This window comes from Panthera tigris, chromosome D4, assembly GCF_018350195.1.
Source record: "Panthera tigris isolate Pti1 chromosome D4, P.tigris_Pti1_mat1.1, whole genome shotgun sequence".
NCBI classification, from domain to species: Eukaryota; Metazoa; Chordata; class Mammalia; order Carnivora; family Felidae; genus Panthera; species Panthera tigris.
This window is the reverse complement of record NC_056672.1, coordinates 18,728,458-18,752,991: the sequence shown is the minus strand read 5'-3', so window position 1 is coordinate 18,752,991 and position 24,534 is coordinate 18,728,458. Positions and strand designations below refer to the sequence as shown.

The following is a 24,534-nucleotide window of genomic DNA, read 5'->3' as shown; positions in this document are numbered from 1 at the left end:
TTGAAAAGATCAGTAAAGTGTATAAGCCTCTAGCCAGGCTAACTAAGAAACAAAGAGGACACAGATTACTAGTATCAGAAGTAAAAGAGGAGAAATTAAGGTATCATGAACTTAAAAGGATAATTAAAAAATACTATACACAACTCTGCACACAAAAGTAGTAACTTAATGAAATGTACCAATTCCTTGAAAAATATAACCTGCCAGACTCAAACAAGAATCAACAACCTGAATAGGTTCATATCTATTAAAGAAATCAAGTCAATAATGAATAACCTAAAAAAGAAACCATCATGCCTAGAAGGGTTCACTGGTGAATTCTAATAAACATTTGAGGGAAAAATTGTAACAATTCTTTACAATCCCTTTCAGAGGATACAAACAGAAAGAAACCTTGCTAATTCATTCTATGAAATCAGAATTACCCTAATACCAAAACCTTACAACAAAGGCATTAGAAAAAAGAAGAAAAAAAAAGAAAGAAAGAAAGAAAAGAAGGAAAACTACAGACTAGTAACTCTCTTTAAAATGTATACAAAACTGGAGAGTGTTATGCTGAGTGAAATAAGTCATACAGAGAAGGACAGATTCCATGTTTTCACTCCTATGTGGATCCTGAGAAACTTAACATAAGACCATGGGGGAGGGGAAGGAAAAAAAAATGGTTAGAGAGGGAGGGAGCCAAAACAGAAGACTCCTAAAAACTGAGAACTGAGGGTTTATGGGGGGTGGGAGGGAAGGTGGGTGAGTGATGGGTATTAAGGAGGGCACCTGTTGGGATGAGCACTGTTGGGGTGTTGTATGGAAACCAAATTGACAATAAATTTCATATTAAAAAAAATGAATATAAAAATCTTCAACAAAGTACAGTATTAGCAAGTTGAATCCAACAAAGTGTAAAAAAACAATATGCACCATGACCAAGTAAAGTTTATCCCAAACTTCAAGGCTAGCTCAACACTGGAAAATCAACTGATGTAATCACATCAACAGACTTCACAAGAAAAATTACATGATCATATAAACAGATGCAGAAAAAGCGTATGACCATATCCAATAAACATTCATAATAAAAACCCTCAGTAAACTAGAAATAAGGAACTTCCTAACTTAAGAATATCTTCTAAAAACCTACAGCTAACTCCATGCTTAATTGTGAGAAACTCAAGGTTTTCACACTAAGGAACAAGGTAAGAGGTCCTTCCCTTTTTACTCATGTCAACATCATACTGTTAAGTGTCAGAAAATGCAGTAAAAGAAGAAATAAAAGGTATTTTCTTTTATTTCTGGGAAGGAAGGCATAAAATTGTCTTTGTTCACAAATGACATGCTCATCTATGTAAAACTTTTGGAAGAATCAACATCAAAAAAACCCTCCTGGAACTAATAAGCCATTAGAGCAAAGTTGTAGGATACAAGGTTAATATACAAGTCAAAAGCTTTCCTATGTACCAAAACTGGATAACTAGAATTTGACATTAAAAACATAACACCAAAAACAAACAGTACCATTTACATTAGTCTTTTCAACAAATGTTGATCGAACAAATGGACATCAACAGGAAAAGAAAATCTAGACATAGAGATCATACCCTTCACAAAAATCAACTCAAAAAGGACCACAAATCTAAATGTAAAATGAAGAACTATAAAACTTCAAGAAGGGAGCATAGGAGAATATTTAGATACCCTTCATTTTGGCAATGACTTTTTATTTTTTTTTATTTTTATTTTTTTTTTTAACGTTTATTTATTTTTGAGACAGAGAGAGACAAAGCATGAACGGGGGAGGGGCAGAGAGAGAGGGAGACACAGAATCGGAAGCAGGCTCCAGGCTCTGGGCCATCAGCCCAGAGCCCGCCACGGGGCTCGAACCCACGGACCGTGAGATCATGACCTGAGCCGAAGTCGGACGCTCAACCGACTGAGCCACCCAGGTGCCCCAGCAATGACTTTTTAGATACAACATCCAAGGCATGATGCATGGGGGAAAAAAAAAATACCTCATAAAGGACTTCATTAAAATATTCTGTTCTGCTAAGGACAATGTCAGTAAAATGAAATAAACTAGCCATAGATGAGGAGAAAACATTTGCAAAAGATACATATGATAAGGGACTGTTATCCAAAATATTTAAGTAACTCTTAAAATTAATCAAGAAAAAACAAACACCATTAAAACAATAGACCACAGGGGCGCCTGGGTGGCTCGGTCGGTTAAGCGTCTGACTTCGACTCAGGTCATGACCTCACGGTCCGTGGGTTCGAGCCCCGTGGCGGGCTCTGTGCCGACCGCTCAGAGCCTGGAGCCTGTTTCAGATTCTGTGTCTCCCTCTCTCTGTGACCCTCCCCCGTTCATGCTCTGTCTCTCTCTGTCTCAAAAATAAATAAACGTTAAAAAAAAAAATTTTTTTTAAATAAAAAAAAAAAAAAAAAAAAAAAAACCAATAGACCAAAGACCTTAAGAGAGACCTCACCAAAGAAGACACGCAGAAGCAAAATCAACATAGGAAAAGATGCTTTACACATGTCTTTAAGGAACTGCAAAACAAAAACAAATACAGGCGCCTGGTTGGCTCAGTCAAACATCTGACTTCCACTTTGGTTCAGGCCATGATCTCATGGTTTGTGGGGTTTGAGCCCTGCACTGGGCTGTGCTGACAACTCAGAGCCTGGAGCCTGCTTCGGATTCTGTGTCTCCCTTGCTCTTTGCCCCTCCCCCACTTGTGCGCGCGCGTGCGCGCGCGCGCGCGCGCGCTCTCTCTCTCTCTCTCTCTCTCTCAAAATTAAAATGTAAAAAAAAAATTTTTTAAACAAACCAAAAAAACCGCTGAGCTGCCCATTTCATACCTTACTGGAATGCTCAAAATCAAAGAGAGTAACACCAGGTGAAGATATGAAGCAACAGGAACTCTCATTCTTTGCAGATGAGAATGCTAAATGGTATAAGTCACTTTGGAAGAGAGCTGTATTGTTTCTCACAAAACATACTCTTAAACCATATGACCCAACAAATGTGTTCCGTGGTATTTATCTAGAGCAGTTGAAAACTTATGCCCACACAAAAATCTTCATATAGATGTTTATTGCACCTTTATTCAGAACTCTAAAAACTTATGTGTTAACCAAGATGTCCTTTATTAAGTGAATGGAAAAATAAACTGTGGTACATCATACAATGGAACATTATTCAGCACTGAAAAGAAGTGAGCTATCAAGTAATGAAAGGTTATGAAAATAGTAACTTAAATACATATTACTAACTGAAAAAAAAGTCAGTCTGAAAAGCAAAATCTAGTATGATCCCAGGGATGTGACATTTGGGGAAAAGGATAAAATATGGAAACAGTTAAAAGCTTGGTGGTTGCCAGGAGAAGGGGGAGGACAGAAAAGGATGAATAGGTGGAACACAGAGGATTTTTAGAGTAGTGGAACCGCGTATGATAATATAATGCTTGATACATGTCATTATATATGTGTCCAAAACCCTCAGAATGCACAGCACCAAGTTGAACCCTGGTATAAACTATGGACTTTGTACTACATCAATGTAAGTTCATCAACTGCAACAAATTCCTCTGGTGGGGGATGTTTATAATGGGAGAGGTTTAGCATGTGAAAAGTACCTGAGGAAATCCATATACCATCTGCTGACTGTACTGTGATTCAAAAACTGCTCTAAAAATAGTCTATTAAAATTTACTGTAATTTCTACTCATATGATGTTCTTCTGCTATAAAGAAGTTTTATAAAATTAAAATTAACCTAAATTTTTTTTAGTTGAAACAAAAATTTTTTTTAGAGAGAGAGAGAGAGAGAGAGAGAGAGTGTGTGTGTGTGTGTGTGTGTGAGCGAGGGAGAGGGGCAGCGGGAGACAGAGAATCTTAAGCAGGCTCCATGATCAGCATAGAGCCCAATGTGGGGCTCAATCCCACGATCCTGGGATCATGATCTGAGCCAAAATCAAGAGTTGGACACTCAACTGACTGAGCCACCCCGGCACCCCAATCATTTCTCTTTCATAAACGGGGTATAATTCACATAGAACAACGCATTAGTCTCAGGTATAAAATATAATGATTCAATATCTGTAATTCTAGTTAACATCTGTCCTCATACGTAATTACAATTTTTTTCTTGTAATGAGGACTTTCAAGATTATCTTAGCAGCTCTCAAATAGGCAATTAGGTATTGTTAACTATAGCCACTATGCTATACTTTGCATCCTACTGATTTTCTAACTACAAGTTTACATCTTTTGGACCCCCTTCACCCATGCCAACTACCACGCCACCCCACCCCCACCTCTGACAACCACTAATCTGTTCTATGTACCTATCAACTTGGATTGTTTGTAAAGATTCCACATATAAGTGAGATCAGATGGTATTTGTCTTTCTCGGACTTATTTCACTTAGCATAAGGCCCTCAAGGTCCATCCATGTTGTCACAAATGGCAAGATTTCATTCCTTTTTATAGCTGAATAGAATTTCATTGTGTATCTGTGTATGTATGTAAATAGGATATCTTCTTTATGCACTCATTCATTGATTGAACTTAGGCTGTTTCCATAACTTGGCTATTGTACATAGGGCTGCAGTGAGCATCGGGTACCTTTCTCTTTTTGAGTTAGTGTTTTCATTTTCTTTGGGTAAATACTCAGAAGTGGAATTGCGAGATCATATGATACTCTATTTTAGATTTTTTGAGGAATGTACATGTGATCTTCCATAATGTCTGCACTAATTGGTAGTGCACAAGGATTTACTTTTCTCCACATCCTTGCCAACACTTGTTATTTCTTGGGGTTTTTTTGATGGCAGCCATACTGACAGGTGTGACGTCATATCTCACTGTGGTTTTAAGTGGCATTTCCCTGACAATCAGCAATATTCAGTATCTTTTCATGTACCTGTTAACCATCTGTATGTCTTCTTTGAGAAAAATGTTTTTTAGATCCTCTGTCCATTTTTTAAACTGAATTGGGTTTTGGTTATTGAGTTGCAAGAATTCTTTATATATTTTGGGTATTAACCACTGATCAGATATGTGATTAGCATGTATCTTCTCCCATCCAGTCAGCTGCTTTTTCAATTTGTTGGTGGATTCCTTGGCTGTGGAGAAGCTTTTTGGCTTAATGTATTCCTACTTGTTTATTGTTGCCTTTGCTTTTGGAGTCAGATCCAAAAAAATCAACACAAGACTAATGTAAAGGCACTTACTGCCTACATTTTCTTCTAGGAGTTTTATGGTTTCAGGTTTTTTATTCAAGTCTTCAACTATCTTCAGTTAATTTTTGTGTATGGTATAAGATAGCAGTTTCATTCTTTTGCATGTGGCTGTCCAGTTTTCATAGCACCATTTATTGAAGAAACTATCCTTTCTTCATTTTATGTTCTTGACTCCTCTGTCATAAAGTAATGGACCATATGTTAATGGGTCTGTTTCTAGGTGCTTTTTGGTTCCATTGATTGATGAGTCTGCTTTTATGTTGGTACCATAAAGTTTTGTTTTGCGTCAGTACCACAGATAGCTTTGTAATATATTTTGAAATCAAGGAACATCATGCCTCCAGTTTTGTTCTTCTTTCTCAAGAATGCTTTGGGTATTTGGGGTGTTTTCTGGTGGCTGACAAATTTAGAATTCTTTTTTCTATTTCTGTGAAAATGACACTGGAGTTTTGATAGGGATTGTATTGAATCTGTAGATTGCTTTGAATAGTATGAACACTTTAATTGTATTAATAATTCTAAGCCATAAGGATGGGCTATCTTTCCATTCATTTGTTTTAATTTCTTTCATCACTGTCTTACAGTTTTCAGTATACACATCTGTCACCTTCTTAAAGTTATTCTTATGTGTTTCATTCTTTTTGATGGAATTGCAAATGGGATTGTTTTATTTTTTCATTTGAGTAAATTTTCTTTTCAGAAAGTCATCATTCATTCCAGTTTGTTAACAAATGGGACTGTCTTCCTAACTTCTTTTTCTCATAGTATATAGAAACCCAACAGAATTTTGTGTTTTTCTATCCTACAACATCACTGAATTTATTGATTAGTTGTAGCCGTTTTTTTGGTGGAACCTTTAAGGTTTTCTAGATGTGATACCATGTCATCTGTAAACAGTTACAGTTTTACTACTTGGGTCAAAAAAGAATTACTGCAGATATTAACATTTTTTACTGGGTCAATAAATCCAAATAAAAATTTTAAAAAATACCTTAAGACCAATGAGAACATAAAATACAACATACTAAAGTTTATGAAATGCAGCCAAAGTGTTTCTAAGAGGGCAGAGCACAGCAATACAGAGCACAGCAAAAACCTTTAGCAACAAGAAAATATTCAAATAAACAATCTAACTTTACACCTCAAGGAACCAGATGAAGAACAAATGAAACCCCAAATTAGAAGGAAATAAAAGAGCAGAAATAAAGAAAATAGAGACTTAAAAAAACAACTGAAAAGATCAATAAAACTAAGTGCTGGTTTCTTAAAGAGATAACCATATTCACAAACCTTTAGACTCAACAAAAAAAAAAAAAAAAAAAGAGAGAGGGCTCAAATAAAATCAGAGATGAAAAAGGAGACATGACAAATAAATGATAACCAAAGAAATACAAAGGATCATAAGAGACTACTAAGAAAAACCCTAACACTAACAATTGGACATCTGAAAAGAAATAAACTCAGAGACTTAATAAAACTTCCTATACTTAATAATGAAGAAATAGAAAATACTAAGACCAATTACTTGTAAAAACAAAAAAACAAAAAACGGAATCATTAATCAATAACCTCTGAACAGGGTTGCCTGGTGGCTCTGTCAGTGAAGCATCCAATTCTTGATTTCAGCTCAGATCACGATCTCACAGTTCATGGGATCAAGCCCTGCATTCGGCTCTGTGCTGACAGTGTGGAGCCTGCTTGGGATTCTTTCTCTCCCCCCTCTCTGCCCTTCCCCCACATGCACACATGCTCTCTCTCAAAATAAATAAACAAACATTAAAAAACAAAAAAAACCTCCAAACAAACCAGACAGCTTAACACATGAATATTACCAAACATTAAACAAAGTATTAATACTAATCTTTCTGAAGAAACACGTCAAAAGAAATAGGAGGAAACACTTCCAAACTCCTTTTACAAGTCCAGCATTGCCCTGGCAACAAATCCAGACAAATTTACCACAAGAAAATATTATTACAGGCCAATATTTTAGATCAACATAGATGCAAAGATCCTCAACAAAGTATAAGCAAAACAAATTCAACAATACATTAAAAGGATCTTACACAATAATCAAGTAGGATTTATTCCAAGGATGGTTCAAAATCCAGAAATCCGTCAATGTGATATACCACATTAACAAAATGAAGGAGAAAAATCATATGATCTCAATGAATGAATAAAAGCATTTGACAAAATTTATATAAAAACTTTCAACAAAGTGAGTATAGAGAGAACATACCTCAACATAATAAGGACCACATATAATAAGCCCACAGCTAATATATTTAATGATGGAAAGCTGAAAGCTTTTACTCTAAAATCAGGAACAAGACAAGGATGTCCACTCTAATCACCTTTATTCAATATGGTACTAGAAGTCCTAGCCAGAGCAATTACACAAGAAAAAGAAATAAAAGGCACTCACAATGGAAATAAATCATTTTCCTTAATCATTCCATCAACCATTGAGAATTATCTTACAAAAATAAACCTAAAAATGTAAAGGAAGAAATATATGTAACACCCTCTCTTAAATGCCTAAGACAATAAATGGAAATATCCAATGTATTATATAATTTATCCATTATGATTCTGGAAATAAAATGTTTATGTTAGACAAAATAATGCTATGTCCTGCTGCCCAAGGATGTCCATGCTATGTTTCCCTAAAACCTGAGAATACATTACCTTATACAGCAATAAAGACTCTGCAAAGGTGATTAAGGTAAAGAGAACATTATCCTGGACTGAAGCTATAAACACAACATGAGAACGATCTACCACCCTGTTCTGGTTCTGAGATATAGGGAACTATGTGCGTGTACTAGAGAGGCCCACAGGAGGTTGAGGCTAGCCCTCACCTAATAGGCAGAAGGAAACATATTTAAACCACATAGAAACAAATTTTGCCAACAACCAAATGAGCAAGGAAATGTATCCTCCCCTAGAGCCTCCAAAAAGGAACTCCTATTGGCACCCTGATTTTTACCTGTTGAGACTTATGTCAGACTTCTGATTAATAGAATTTTAAGATAATAAAATTCTGTTGTTGTAAGACACTAAGTCTGTGGTAAACTGTTACATTACCAACAAGAAATTAATTCAGCATTGTAGTAGGTAGATTAGGTAGATTTAAAATTAAACCAGGACTATTTTATTTTCCTTAATGAAAAAAAATTATCTTCATTTTCTCTTTGATCTACCTCTCTAGATTCCCAAGTACAAGATAAAAACTGAAGACCAACTCATAACATAGAATTTCTTGGAGAATATTTTAACAAACATACTGATTTAAAGCCTAGAGAATTTAAAACTCTCCAGTAGGGAGTCAAACAATAAAGTTAATTTATTTATTTTAAAAAAATGAGACACTTACCAAAGTATTCTGGGCATTTTAAGCAGAACTCTTTCAAAAAGGCATTTGCTTTCAAATCAAATGTTCTAAGCTCAACATCTGTGCCCAGTCCTAAAACATCAATTTCTACCACGGGTAGTTCACAATCTCCAACAAGGTGATAAAACTGAATCAAAACCTGGAGAAGAAAGAAAAAAGGGAACTACCACCACCTAAAACAAAAAACTGTTTATGTCGATGGTGATTATATATGAATATGTAAGGTATATACATGATATATAGTTAAAATTCAGGGGAGATTTTACATACACATATACAAACATACTTATGCTATATAAATAATTATCTTTAATAAATGTACACTGATAACCATAATATCTAACCTAAACCCCTAACTTTTGATTAGGAAAATTATCTTCAAAAAAAGTGAAGGAAAAGTCACATAGCAACATCTGGATTCAGCTTACGTAGGATGAAAACAGAATGCATATTAGTAATATGTGAATAGCAGAAATGACGAACTTAAATAAGCCATGTTAATTTTACCATGTACATACCTCTGGCACTTCAAATCTTATTTTATACTGAATCATATTTTTTGTATAATCTGGCTTTTGAAACTTTTTCTGTTGACCACTTTTAACTCCAGTGGGAGACTGAGGAGGCTCTTCCAAGGGACTACACAGTGCATCAAAAAATTCTTCCTCTGAATCTAAACATTACAGAACACTAAGTCAATAATCAAAATGATTGATTTAGCAACATTTTTATAATTTTTTGAAATAAATATGAATGCTAATATATTAAGGGTCTAAATGTTCCAGGGTCTAAACATTTCAAAAACTGAATGTAAAGAACATAGAGATTTTGTCTGAAAGAATACCATTTTTGACCAAAAAAAGTACAGAAAATATAAAATTCATCTTTAGCTTAATGAACATCACCTTTTAAAGTTATTAGTCTATGTAAAAATTTCAAAAGAAAATTTTATAGCAAATGCCAATGATTACACACATAATGAATTTTCAAACAAACACACTAAGATGCTCACTATATCTGGTTAACGAAACAGGACTTAGTTATAAAATCTACAATATTAAAAGCACACAGCAGGCCCTGAGATTTGTATGAAGAAACTGAAATCAATCACTATTGAATTCATGTGTGTGTGTGTGTGTGTGTGTGTGTGTGTGTGTGTGTGTGTGGACACATATATCGGATAAAAAATTTCTAGAATTTGCCATTAAAAACAACTCCAAAACTAGTAAAACTATTAAAAGAAGATTTAAAGACAACTAAAACCACCTGAAGTATGTCCCGAACAACCCAAGACTGAATTTAGGGCAGAATATCTCAAAAATAGCTCCTCCCTGCCCCATTTACCACAAAGAAAAACATTCTTTTAGAAAACCAAGGATTAAAACGGCAACTTCAGTTACTTACCATTTAGCAACTTTTAAAGCCTTAAAAACCGAGAAATACATTTGCTTTTCTTTCCAATGTGGCCAAGAAAAAGCAGATATCTGTTATCAAAATATTTACCAGTTTTCATATGTGAATGTAGTAGGTATTAAGTCTTGATTTTTTTGTTTAGTAACAAAAAAGGAAAATATAAAACTAAAATTTTACTATAACAAAACTCTCTAAATAATTAAGTAATATCATAAATTAGATATCAACAGCTTCACTAGGGCTCCTAGCTCAAAGGAAGATAAAAAGATTAACTTACTAGTAGACTTTGAGATTACAAGTTTAAATTTTACATACCAAAAAACCCCACGGCAAAAGCACCTTTAAGGAACACCCAAGTTCTAGTGTTTAAAGGAATTTTAGTGAAATTTCCAAAAAATGCATAAATATCTGCTATTGTTTGAAATTTTTAATATGGTCTCAAATGAAAATTATATTCCTAACACATTTTAATAAGAAAAACTTCCTAAAGCAGTTGTATTTTACCATCTTCGACACATGGAAGTTCCAGGAGAGGAAGCACTTTCTGTGAAATCTGTGATGTTCCCAAAGAAGTCGACCTTTGAATCTGGAAGAAAAGTAATTCACTGTTAATTAGCACAAAGATTTTTATTCAAAGTCCTAAGACAATTTTTACCTAAATAAATAAATAAATCTCCCTTCGAATTAATTAAGAAAAAAACCTAGCCTGAATTAGAAAAGTAAATAATAAAATTTGGTTTAAAGATGTGGTTTTACAATTTCAAGGCTAAATATAAAGGGTCGAACTATTACATTAATTTTCTTGTTGACAGGCTTTGAGTAGAAAAAGATCTTAGATACAATGTTAATTCAACCTATCACTAAATAAATACATCTCAGAACATCCATGGGAAAAAAACCGTTCTTCATATCTTAAACCTACAGAGTTGAGAAACTTGCAGTTTTAAATTTTTGAAAGATCATTAAATTGGCTTTTTTACTGCTATGAAAATACAGCACACAAAAACATATAATACAGTTTAATAAAATAACAATAAAAGACATCCCTGAATCTTCTACCCAGGCCAAAAAATTAAGCGGTACTACAGAAATATCTTTTGTGATCCTCCTTGATTATGTTCCCTACAACTGATCATGATTTCACTTTTAGTTACTTGTTTTCAACCTTCTATGAAAGATTCTCTAAATATAACACTGTTTGTCAACTTCTTTCTAAACTGTACGAAAAGGAAATAATATCACATATGTTCTTGTGACATTCTTCAATAAAACAATCTTTAAATTTTATCCATATTGGTAGTTCATTCATTCTCACTGCTATACTATATTACACTGATAAATGACTACTTAATTGTCCACTACACTGTTGATATATATGTGTACTGTTTATAGATATTTTGCTTTTACTCACAGTGCCACCATGAGCCTCCTTGAACATGCCTCCAGATACTCATGTGTAAGATTTTCCACGGTGTATATATCAAAGAGTAGAACTGCATATATTCACTTTACTAAGTGTTACCAATCTGTTTTCACAAGTAGTTGTGACACATGAAACTAACATCAGCAGGTTAGATCTGGTATGGCTCCGTGGCCTCACAAATTCTTAGTGTTTTCAAACATTTAAAATTTTGGCAATCGGGGCGCCTGGGTGGCTCGGTAGGTTAAGTGTCCGACTTCGGCTCAGGTCATGATCTCATGGTCCGCGAGTTTGAGCCCCGCGTCGGCTCTGGGTCGACAGCTCAGAGCCTGGAGCCTGCTTCTGATTCTATGTCTCCCTCTCTCTCTGACCCTCCCCCATTCATGCTCTGTCTCTCTCTGTCTCAAAAATAAATAAACATTAAAAAAAAAATTTAAAAAAATAAAATTTTGGCAATCTTCCTGGAAATTTCACCATAGTTTTAATTAGAATTTCAAAAACGAGTTATAGTTATATATCATATCACAGGTTCATGAACTGGTTTGTTCTTCTCTGAATCCTATTCATTTGGGGAAAACATTTTTATTGAAACATATCCTACTCCCTAGGAGTACATAATTAAGTACTATATAAGGTTAAGGTTTCATAAAGAAAACACATCCATGCACCCAAAATTCCCATCCAGGAATAAAACATTACAATCATGCAGAAACTTCCATCATGCTCCTCACAATAATTAGGCATGAATCACTACCCCCAAAAGCAACAACTATGCAGTCCTAATTTCAATTCTGAATGTTCTGAAATTTTTTACATCTATATTAGTGATCAAATGGCTTTGTTTTGCATTTTCCTGATGAGTAATAAAATTAACCACGTTTAATTTTTCACGTTTCTTCTCATTTTTTATGGGCTGTTCGTCTCCCTATATATTTTAGATGAAGTATTCTGTACATTATATGTGTTACAAATATTTTTCTCAATTCCATGGCTTACCTTTTTCATTTTTAACAGCTGTCTTTCAAAAAGTAGAACATTTTAATTTTCATCAATTTATTTTTCTTATTTGCACTTTGTATCCCAAGATATCTTCACCTACCACAAACACTTAAAAGACTTTCTCTTATATGTTAAACAAACTCTATACCTTTGGGCATTTACATTTATGTCAATGTTCCATTTCACATTAAATCCCATATACATTATTTTCTTTCCCACTTGGAAATCTAGTTATTTCCAAGCCATTTATTGAAATGTCTACCATATTTCCCCCTACTTATTTATTAGGTTGGCATCTTTGTATGAAATCAAACATATATTAACTGTGGATTATATTGTGGATTTATGTCCAAACATTATTCTCCTTCATTGATCTGTATGTCTGTTCTCATATGAAAATGGCACTTTGTTTAATAAAGTAGCTATAAAATAATCCTTGAAATCAACCATTAAAAAACCTCAACATTATTCTGATCCAAAAATTGTTTTGGCTAAAATTATGGAAGCAGCCCTGTGGTATATATATGCAGTGCAATATTATTTAACCATAAAAAAAGAATGAAATCTTGCCATTTGTAGCAACATGACTAGATCTAGAGAGTATAGTGCTAAGTGAAATAAGCCAGAAAAAGACAGATACCAAATGATTTCACTCACATGTGGAATTTAAGAAACAAATGTACAAAGGAAAAACAAGACAAACCAAACAGCAGACTCTTACCTACAGAGAACAAACAGATGGTTAAAGCGGGGGGAATGGGGATGGGGGAAATAGGTGAAGGAGGTTAAGAGTACACATATCTTGATGAGCACTAGTGTTGAATCACTGAATTTTACACCAGAACAAATATAATGCTGTATGTTAACTATGCTGGAGTTAAAATTAAAAATAATAGTAAATAAAATTGTTTTGGCTAATATGTGCCCTTTACATTCCACATATACTTTATAATTAGCTTGTTAATTTCTGGAAGAGATATCTGGTATTCTGATTGAGGATATGAGAAATCTCTAAGTTTGGAGAAAACTGCCATCTTAACAAGGTCAGGCCTCCAATCCTTGACTATGCCTATCATTCTACTGTTTAGGCTTTAATTTTTTTTTTTTTTCAGAAATGTTTTGCAGTTTTAGGTTTACAGGTCTTGTACTTCTTTTGTTAAATTTTTCTGTGGGGCACCTAGGTGGCTCAGTCGGTTCAGTGTCCAACTCTTTTTTTTCCCCAAAGTTTATTTATTTATTATGAAAAAGAGCACACGCAAGCAGGGAAGGAGCAAAGAGAGAGAGGGGGAGAGAGTAAATCCCAAGCAGGCTCTACACTGTTAGCATGGAGCCCCATGTGGGGCTCAATCTCAACCATGAGATCATGACCTGAGCACAAATCAAGAGTTAAATGCTTAAGTGACCGAGCCACCCAGGCACCCCTGGTGTCCGACATTTGATGTATAATTAATAAATAACTCAAATAAACTCTCAAAATAAACTTAAAAGTTTTTTTAAGAATTTAGCCTTTTTAATGTTATGAATGGAATAATTTTCATTTCATTTTTAGAAATGACTATTTACATTGATAATGTATCTTGCAAACTTATTAACCTTGCTTACTATTACTAATGGTAGTTTTCTACATTCCTTAGGACTTTCTGCATGACTCATCACTTCATCTGCAAATAAAGCTAGTTTTACTTTTTCTTTCCAATCTTGTCTTTATTTTTCTTGTTTTGTTGCAGAAGCTAGAGCATTCACACTATGAACCCGAATAGAAGTGATGAAAAAAGGCATTTCTTGAACTATTCTGTACCTTACAGGGAAAGCCTTCAGTGTTTTTCAAATTAAGTATGATAATACCTTTAGGTTTTTCCTAGATGTCCCTTACACCAGGTTGAAGAGACCCTCTTTTATTCCCCACTTAAGAGTTTTTATCATCAATAACTATTGATTTTGTGAGAAATTTTTTCTCTTCTACTGAGATCATAGACTTTTTCTCCTTTATTCCATGAATATAATTAACAGAATTGACTGGTAAACCATTTTTGCATTCATAAGGTAAATGCATTTGGTTATAGTGTATTATCCTTCTTACATATCATACTATTTCACTGTAATATTTGTTAAGGATTTTTGCATCTATGTTAATGAATATACATGTCTGTAGTTTTAATTTCTTATACTTCCTTTGTCTGATTACAATAGCAGGACCCTTTAATCTATGCAAGGAATCAAGGAAGCCTGGCCCATGCACAGATGAAATTAGCAGACACAGTTCAGGAGGAAGCAAGGCACTGGGCTTACTATAAAAGAAAAAAATTTTCTTAATGTCTCAAATATGCTCAGAAAGCTGATAAGAACCATGGAGAAAGAGCTAAAGGAAACCAGAATAATGATGTCACAACAAATAGAAAACACCAATGAAGAGACAGATTATAAAAAGAACTCAAACATAAATTCTAGACCTGAAAGTGCAAGATAATAAATGAATATGAGATATCATTATGGATCCTAAGTCATCTGAAGGATACAGAAATGTTAGGAACAACTGTATTTCTACATATTCAACACCTTGGATAAAAGGAACAAATTCCTTAACATACTTAATCTTATAAAGCTCATGCAAGAACAAACTGATACTGTAAACAGTCCTGTAAAAATTAAATACAGTCTGAAAATCTTTCAATATATTCCAGGCACAGATGGCTTCACTGGTAAATTCCAACTTCTGTAAGATAGAAATAGTATCAACTCTTTACAAATAATCTCATCAAACAGAGAAGGGGGAAACATTTTCCAATTCATTTTATGAGGCTAGCCTTTCCCTGATATCATGAGTAAACACGTAACAAGAAAAAAGTATAAACCAGTATCCTGTGTGAACATAAATACAAAAATCCTCAACAAAAAAATTAGCCAATAAATCCAACAATATAAAAGGATAATATGTCATGAACAAACAAGGTTTGTGTTAGGAATACAAGGCTAGGGGCATCTGGGTAGCTCAGTCGGTTGAGCATCTGACTTCGGCTCAGGTCATGGTCTCATGGTTCATGGGTTCGAGCCCTGCATCAGGCTCTGTGCTAACAGCTCAGAGCCTGGAGCCTGCTTCGGATTCTGTGTCTCCTTCTCTCTCTGCCCCTCCCCTGCTCACACTATGTCTCTGTGTCTCAAAAAAAATAAAGTTTAAAAAAAAAAAGGAATGCAAGGCTAGTTTAACATTCAACAATCAATGTAATTCATCATATTAACAGAATAAAGAAGAAAAAACTGTATGATTACAATAGATGCAGCAAAAGCGTTATATAAAATGCTACAAATACTCATGACACATAAAAAAACAGTTAACTGGGAATAAAAGAGTACCTCCTCAACCTGGGAAATAACATGTAGGAAAAACCTACAGTAATTACCATATTTAATAAACTAAGACTACCTATACTCCTGCCACCTAGGTTCTGGGTAGTAGTGGGTCCGTGGTTCCGGACCCACTGAAACTGAGGAAGTGGCACCGCTCTCAGAAATCCAGGAGGAGGTTCAGCCTCCAAAACACATGCACCTCTATTGATCTCAGAATAGCCTTCTGAGATTGATTGGTAGTGGCACCTCTATTGATCTCAGAAGAGCCTTCGGGGTTATTCTTTCCCCTTTTCTTGAAGAATAAAGCACACTCCCAGGTAGCTGGCTCTACTCTCCTGCCCCTTAGTATCCCGTAACTGCAAGGAGTTTTCTTCATTTTGTCCTGACTCTGCCCTTTTTAGTTCAAGCTGGCAACACTTCAGCTGGTATAGCCCCATTTCCATTCCTGGATTCTGCTGAGATGGTGGATTAGACCCAAGAGTCACAACCTTAATCCTTCTCTCAAGTGTTTTGTGCACAACACCCTGGGTTTTCTCTAACACGCTTTTCCATATTTTGCAATAAGGATAGGCTGAGCATTTTCCAAATCTTTAACTTTGGTTTCCGTTTTGCTTAAGAAATCCTTCTTAAAAATGTATTTCTTTTCTTGCATTTTACTATAGGCAATTAGGAAAAAACAAGACCATGTCTTGAACAGTCTGCTTAGAAATCTCCATTAAATATCCAAGTTCATCACTTATAAGTTCCACATTAGAAAACAATTCAGCCATGTTCTTTGCGACTTTATAACAAGATCACCTTGCCACAAAAGTCTTTTCCCTCTCTACTCATTATCCAGTTCTAAAGCTGCTACCACATATTTGTTACCACAACACCTCCCTTCCTGGTACCAAAAGCTGTGTTTGGTTGCTAGGGCTGCCATAACATAATTCCATGGACTTCATGGATAGTTCTAACAGAAATTTATTCTATCCCAGTTCTGGAAGCTAACAGGTCCAAGATCAAGGTGTTGGCATAATTTGCTTTATCTGAGGCCTCTCTCCTAGGCTTGCAGACATCCATCATCTTCTTTTGTTTGCTTACCAATGTATTTTCTTTCTTTTTTTTTTTTTTTTTGGATATTTATTGTCAAATTGGTTTCCATACAACACCCAGTGCTCATCCCAACAGGTACCCTCCTCAATGCCCATCACCCACTTTCCCCTCCCCCCTCCCCCCATCAACCCTCAGTTTATTCTCAGTTTTTAAGTCTCTTATGGTCTGCCTCACTCCCTCCCTTTTTTTCCCCTTCCCTTCCCCCATGGTCTTCTGTTCACTTTCTCAGAATCCACGTAAGAGTGAAGACATATGGTATCTATCTTTCTCTGTATGACTTATTTCACCTAGCATAACACTCTCCAGTTCCAACCACATTGCTACAAAAGGCCATATTTCATTCTTTCTCATTGCCAAGTAGTATCTCATTGTGTATATAAACCACAATTACTTTATCCATTCATCAGTTGATGGACATTTAGGCTCTTTCCATAATTTGGCTATTGTTGAAAGTGCTGCTATAAACATTGCGGTACAAGTGCCCCTATGCATCAGCACTCCTGTATCCCTTGGGTAAATTACTAGCAGTGCTATTGTTGGGTCATAGGGTAGATCTATTTTTAACTTTTTGAGGAACCTCCACAGTGTTTTTCAGAGTGGCTGCACCAGTTTGCATTCCCACCAACAGTGCGAGAGGGTTCCCGTTTCTCCACATCCTCGCCAGCATCCATAGTCTCCTGATTTGTTCACTTTAGCCACTCTGACTGGCGTGAGGTGGTATCTCAGTGTGGTTTTGATTTGTATTTCCCTGATGAGGAGTGACGTTGAGCATCTTTTCAAGTGCCTGTTGGCCATCTGGATGTCTTCTTTAGAGAAGCCTATTCATGTTTTCTGCCCATTTCTTCATGGGATTATTTGTTTTTCAGGTGTGGAGTTTGGTGAGTTCTTTATAGATTTTGGATACTAGCCCTTTGTCTGATATGTCTTTTGCAAATATCTTTTCCCATTCCATTGGTTGCCTTTTAGTTTTGCTGTTTCCTTTGCTGTGCAGAAGCTTTTTATCTTCATAAGGTCCCAATAGTTCATTTTTGCTTTTAATTCCCTTGCCTTTGGGGATGTGTCAAGTAAGAAATTGCTGCAGCTGAGGTCAGAGAGGTCTTTTCTTGTTTTCTCCTCTAGGGTTTTGATGGCTTCCTTTCTCATATTCAGGTCCTTTATCCATTTTGAGTTTATTTTTGTGAATGGTTTAAGAAAGTCATCTAGTTTCAACCTTCTGCATGTTGCTGTCCAGTTCTCCCAGCACCATTTGTTAAAGAGACTGTCTTTTATCCATTGGATATTCTTTCCTGCTTTGTCAAAGATGAGTTGGCCATACTTTTGTGGGTCCAATTCCAGGGTCTCTATTCTATTCCATTGGTCTTACGTGTCTGTTTTTGTGGCAATACCATGCTGTCTTGATGATTACAGCTTTGTAGTAGAGGCTAAAGCCTGGGATTGTGATGCCTCCCACTTTGGTCTTCCTTCTTCAATATTACTTTGGCTATTCGGGGTCTTTTGTGGTTCCACACAAATTTTAGGATTGCTTGTTCTAGCTTCGAGAAAAATGCTGGTGCAATTTTGACTGGGATTACGTTGAATGTGTAGATCATTTTGGTAGTATTTTGACAATATTTATTCTTCCAATCCATGAGCACAGAATGTTTTTCCATTTCTTTATATCTTCTTCAATTTCCTTCATAAGCTTTCTGTAGTTTTCAGCATACAGATCCTCTACATCTTTGGTTAGGTTTATTCCTAGGTATTTTAGGATTCTTGGTACAGTTGTGAATGGGATCAGTTTCTTTGTCTTTCTGTTGCTTCACTATTAGTGTATAAGAATGCAACTGATTTCTGTACATTAATTTTGTATCCTGCAACTTTGCTGAATTCATGTATCAGTTCTAGCAGACTTTTGGTGGAGTCTATCGGGTTTTTCATGTATAATATCATGTCATCTGCGAAAAGGGAAAGCTTGACTTCATCTTTGCCAATTTTGATGCCTTTGATTTCCTTTTGTTGTCTGATTGCTGATGCTAGAACTTCCAACACTATGTTAAACAACAGCGGTGAGAGTGGACATCCCTGTCGTGTTCCTGATCTCAGGGGGAAAGCTGTCAGTTTTTCCCCATTGAGGATGATATTAGCTGTGAGCTTTTCATAAATGGCTTTTATGATGTTTAAGTATGTTCCTTCTATTCGGACTTTCTCAAGGGTTTTTATTAAGAAAGGATGCTGTATTTTGTCAAATGCTTTTTCTGCATCAATTGATAGGATCATATGGTTCTTTTCTTTTATTAATGTGATGGATCACACTGATTGATCTGCAAATGTTGAACCAGCCCTGCAGCCCAGGAATGAATCCCACTTGATCATGGTGAATAATTCTTTTTATATGCTCTTGAATTCGATTTGCTAGTATCTTACTGAGAATTTCTGCATCCATATTCATCAGGGATATTGACCTGTAGTTCTCTTTTTTTTGCTGGGTCTCTGTCTGGTTTAGGAATCAAAGTAATACTGGCTTCATAGAATGAGTCTGGAAGCTTCCCTTCCCTTTCTATTTTTTGGAACAGCTTGAGAAGGATAGGTATTATATCTGCTTTAAATGTCTGGTAGAATTCCCCAGGGAAGCCATCTGGTCCTGGACTCTTATATGTTGGGAGATTTTTGATAACTGATTCAATTTCTTCGTTGGTTATGGGTCTGTTCAAGTTTTCTATTTCTTCCTGTTTGAGTTTTGGAAGTGTGTGGGTACTTAGGAATTTGTCCATTTCTTCCAGGTTGTCCAGTTTGTTGGCATATAATTTTTCATAGTATTTCCTGATAACTGCTTGTATTTCTGAGGAATTGGTTATAATAATTCCATTTTCATTCATGATTTTATCTATTTGGGTCATCTCCCTTTTCTTTTTGAGAATGCTAGCTAGAGGTTTATAAATTTTATTTTTTCAAAAAACCAACTCTTGGTTTCATTGATCTGCTCTACAGTTTTTTTTAGATTCTATATTGTTTATTTCTGCTCTGATCTTTATTATTTCTCTTCTTTTGCTGGGTTTGGGGTGTCTTTGCTGTTCTGCTTCTATTTCTTTTAGGTGTGCTGTTAGATTCTGTATTTGGGATTTTTCTTGTTTCTTGAGTTAGGCCCGGATTGCAATGTATTTTCCTCTCAGAACTGCGTTTGCTGTATCCCAAAGCGTTTGGATTCTTGTATTGTCATTTTTATTTCTTTCCATATATTTTTAAATTTCTTCTCTAATTGCCTGGTCAGCCTATTCATTCTTTAGTAGGGTGTTCTTGAAACCTCCATGCTTTTGGAGGTTTTCCAGACTTTTTCCTGTGGTTGATTTCAAGTTTCATAGCATTGTGGTCTGAAAGTGTGTGTAGTATGATCTCAATTCTTTTATACTTGTTAAGGGCTGTTTTGTGACCCAGTATGTGATCTATCTTGGAGAATGTTCCATGTGCACTCAAGAAGAAAATATATTCTGTTGCTTTGGGATACAGAGTTCTAAATGTATCTGTCAAGTCCATCTGATCCAATGTATCATTCAGGGCCCTTGTTTCTTTATTGATCCTGTGTCTAGATGATCTATCCGTTGTTGTAAGTGGGGTGTTAAAGTCCCCTGCAATTACCACATTCTTATCAATAAGGTTGCTTATGTTTCTGATTGCTTCATATATTTGGGGGCTCCCGTATTCGGCACACAGACATTTATAATTATTAGCTCTTCCCAATGGATAGACCCTACAATTATTATATAATGCCCTTCTTCATCTCTTGTTACAGCCTTTAATTTAAAGTCTAGTTTGTCTGATAGAAGTATGGCTACTCCAGCTTTCTTTTGACTTCCAGTAGCATGATAGATAGTTCTCCATCCCCTCACTTTCAATCTGAAGGTGTCCTCAGGTCTAAAATGAGTCTCCTCTAGACAGCAAATAGATGGGTCTTTTTTTTTTTTTTTATCCATTCTGATATCCCATGTCTTTTTGTTGGTAAATTTAGTCCATTTACATTCAGTGTTATTATTCAAAGATACAGGTTTAGAGTCATTGTGATGTCTGTAGGTTTCATGCTTGTAGTGATGTCTCTGGTACTTTGTGGTCCTTTCAACATTTCACTCACAGAGTCCCCCTTAGGATCTCTTGTAGGGCTGGTTTAGTGGTGATGAATTCCTTCAGTTTTTGTTTGGGAAGACCTTTATCTCTCCTTCTATTCTGAATGACAGACTTGCTGGATAAAGGATTCTTGGCTGCACATTTTTTTTCTGTTCATCACATTGAAGATTTCCTGCCATTCCTTTCCGCCCTGCCAAGTTTTAGTAGATAGGTCTGTCACTACTCTTATGAGTCTACCTTTGTAAGTTAGAGCCTGTTTATCCCTAGCTGCTTTCAGAATTTTCTCTTTATCCTTGTAGTTTGCCAGTTTCACTATGATATGTCATGCAGAAGATCGATTCAAGTTATGTCTGAAGGGAGTTCTCTGTGCCTCTTGGATTTCAATGCCTTTTTCCTTCCCCAGATCAGGGCAGTTCTCAGCTATGATTTGTTCAAGTACACCTCCAGCCCCTTTCTCTCTCTCTTCCTCTTCTGGAATTCCTATTATATGGATACTGTTCCGTTTGATTGCATCATTTAGTTCTCTAATTCTCCCCTCATACTCCTGGATTTTTTATCTTCTTCTCAGCTTCCTCTTTTTCCATAACTTTACCTTCCAATTCACCTATTCTCTCCTCTGCCTCTTCAATCCGTGCTATGGCTGCCTCCATTTTACTTTGCACCTCATTTACACCATTTTTTAGCTTATGACTATTTCTTAGTCCCTTGATCTCTGTAGCAATAGATTCTCTGCTGTCCTCTATGCTTTTTTCAAGCCCAGCAATTAATTTTATGACTATTATTCTAAATTCTTGTTCCGTTATATTGCTTAAATAGGTTTTGATCAATTCGTTAGCTGTCGCTACTTCTTGGAGTTTCTTTTGAGGAGAATTCTTCCGTTTCGTCATTTTGGATAGCCCCTGGGGTGGCACGGAACTGCAGGGCACTTCCCCTGTGCTGTCTGGAGTAACTTGCGTTGGTGGGCGGGGCTGCAATCAGACCTGATGTCTGCCCCCAGCCCACCGCTGGGGCCACAGTCAGACTGGTGTATACCTTATCTTCCCCTCTCCCAGGGGCAGGACTCACTGTGGAATGGTGTGGCCCCTGTCTGGGCTACTGGCACACTGCCAGGCTTGTGGTACTGCTTCGATGGGATCTGGGGTATTAGCCGAGGTGGATCCACAAGGTGCACAGGGGTAGGAGGGGTAGGCTTTGCTCACTTTGCCACTGGTGGTCCCCTGCAGGAGGGGTCCTGCAGCACCGGGAGGGAAGCAGACCCTTGGGAGGGATAGATCCACAGAAGCACAGCGTTGGTTGTTTGAGCGGTACAAGCAAATGTGGTGACGGGAACTGGTTCCCTTTGGAATTTCCGCTGGGGGATGGGAGAGGGAGATGGCGCTTAACCGGCGCCTTTGTTATCCGCCAAGCTGAGCTCTGTCTTCCAGGGCTCAACACCTCTCCCTCCCAGTGTCCTCTAGCCCTCCCTGCTCTCTGAGGGCAGAGCTGTTGACTTTTAACATTCCAGATGTTAAGTCCCACGGGCTGTCAGAACTCACGGAGCCCCAACCCTCCGCTTTTCCAAGCCAGACTTCGGGGGCTCTGCCTTGCCAGGTGGACTGGCCCTCCACCACCCTGGTTCCCTCCCTCCAGTCCGTGTAGCGCGCACCGCCTCTCTGCCCTTCCTACCCTCTTCTGTCGGCCTCTTGTCTACGCCTGGCTCCAGAGAGTCCGTTTTGCTAGTCTTCTGGCAGTTTTCTGGGTTATTCAGGCAGATGTAGGTGGAATCTGAGCAATCAGCAGGACAAGATGAGCCCAGCGTCCTCCTACGCTGCCATCTGCCCCTCTCCAGAGGTCCATCTTCTTGCTGTGTTCTCACTTGGCGTTTTCTCTGTACACATGCACCAATGATGTCCTTTTCTGTGTCCCAAATTCCACTTCGTATAAATATGCCAGACCGAATGGATGAGGACCCACCCTAATGGCCTCATATTAACACTTTGAAGGCCTTATCTACAAATATAGTCACATTCTGAAGGAATAGGGTTAAGGTTTCAACATATGAATTCTGGGCGAACAAAAAATAACAAAATATGTGAAGCAAATGTATGTTCCAATTACAGAAAAAAATGAAAATACTTAAAGACTTAAATAAATGAAAAGATAGATCATGCTAATAGAAAGATTCAATTTTGTTAAAATGCCAATTCTTCCCAAATTGATAGTACAATAAAACCACTATCAAAATCCCAGCAGAATTTTCTTGTGGAAATTGAAAAGCTGATTCTAAAAGTTACATGAAAAGGTTAAGAACCAGTTGGAACTATCTGGGGAAAACAAGCAATTCAGATGCCACACTATCTGATTTCAAGATTTACCACTGATAACAGTATCAAAAAGAATAAAACACCTAGGAAAAAATTTAAACAGAGAGGTGAAAACATCTGTGCACTGGAAACTACAGAACACTGATGAAAGAAACTCAAGATCTAAAGAGATGGAAAGATTTCATGCTCAGGGACTGCAAACAGTAATATTAAGTTCATACTACTCTGGGGCGCCTGGGTGGCTCAGTCAGTTAAACATCTGTCTCTTGGTTTCAGCTCAAGTCATGGTCTCACAGTTTTGGGTTTGAACCCTGCATCGGGCTCTGCACTCACAGCAAAGAGTCTATTTGGGATTCTCTTTCTCTCTCCCTCTCTCTGCCCCTCCACCAACTCCTCTTCCTTTCTCTCAAAATAAATCAATATATAAACTTAAAAAAAAGTTCACACTACTCAAAGCAATCTTCAGATTCAATGCAATCTCCATCAAAAGTCCAGAGGCATATTACACACTAATAGAGAAGAATAATGCTAACATTTGTATAACCCCAAATGGCCAAAGCAATCTTGAGAAGAACAAAGCTGGAGGCATTATACTTCCTAATTTCAAAATCTATACAGAGCTATAGTAATCCAAACAGTATGGCACAAACATAAAAACAGACCCATAGACCAATGCAACAGACATGAGAGGCCAGGAATAAACCTTTGCCTAATGACCAATTTTTCGAAAAGGAGTGAAGAATATACAAGGAAAGGACAGTTTCTTTCAACAAATGGTGCTGGGAAAACTGGACAGTCACAGGCAAAAGAATAAAACTGGACTCCTACCTTAAACACAAAATCAACTCAAAATGTATTGAAGACTTGAATGAAAAACCTGAAGCCATAAGCTTCTAAAAGAAAACATAGGCAGGTAAGCTCCTTGATAGTCTTGGCAATGATTTTTTAGATCTGATACCAAAGCAAAGGCAACAAAAGTGAAAATAAACATGTGGGACTAGCTCAAATTAAAAAGCTTCTGCACAGCAAAGGAAATGATCAACAAACAAAAGGCAATGAACTGAATGGGAGAAAATATATGCAAATAACATACCTGATACGGGATTAATATATAAAATATATAAAGAACTCATTCAACTCCGCAAAACAAACAATCCAATTTTAAAATGGGCAGAGGAAAGAAATGGACAGTTTTCCAAAGAAGACATACAGATGGTCAGCAGACACATGAAAA

General features: G+C 36.5%; 1 protein-coding gene across 8 annotated transcripts in view; it reads right to left on the bottom strand.

Annotated features, from left to right (window-relative positions):
- Positions 1-24,534, bottom strand: part of VPS13A (vacuolar protein sorting 13 homolog A) — a 256,059-nt gene that overhangs the window by 146,300 nt on the left and 85,225 nt on the right. For all 8 annotated transcript variants that reach the window (XR_006210800.1, XM_042965112.1, XM_007077511.3 and 5 more), the window contains 3 exons: positions 10,548-10,629; positions 9,149-9,303; positions 8,613-8,769 (listed from right to left, as the gene is read on the bottom strand). Coding sequence is in view for 7 of the 8 variants with exons in the window: in XM_042965112.1 (XP_042821046.1) it covers positions 8,613-8,769; positions 9,149-9,303; positions 10,548-10,629 (394 nt within the window). In the remaining variant the exon portion in view is untranslated. The remainder of the gene's footprint in view (positions 1-8,612; positions 8,770-9,148; positions 9,304-10,547; positions 10,630-24,534) is intronic.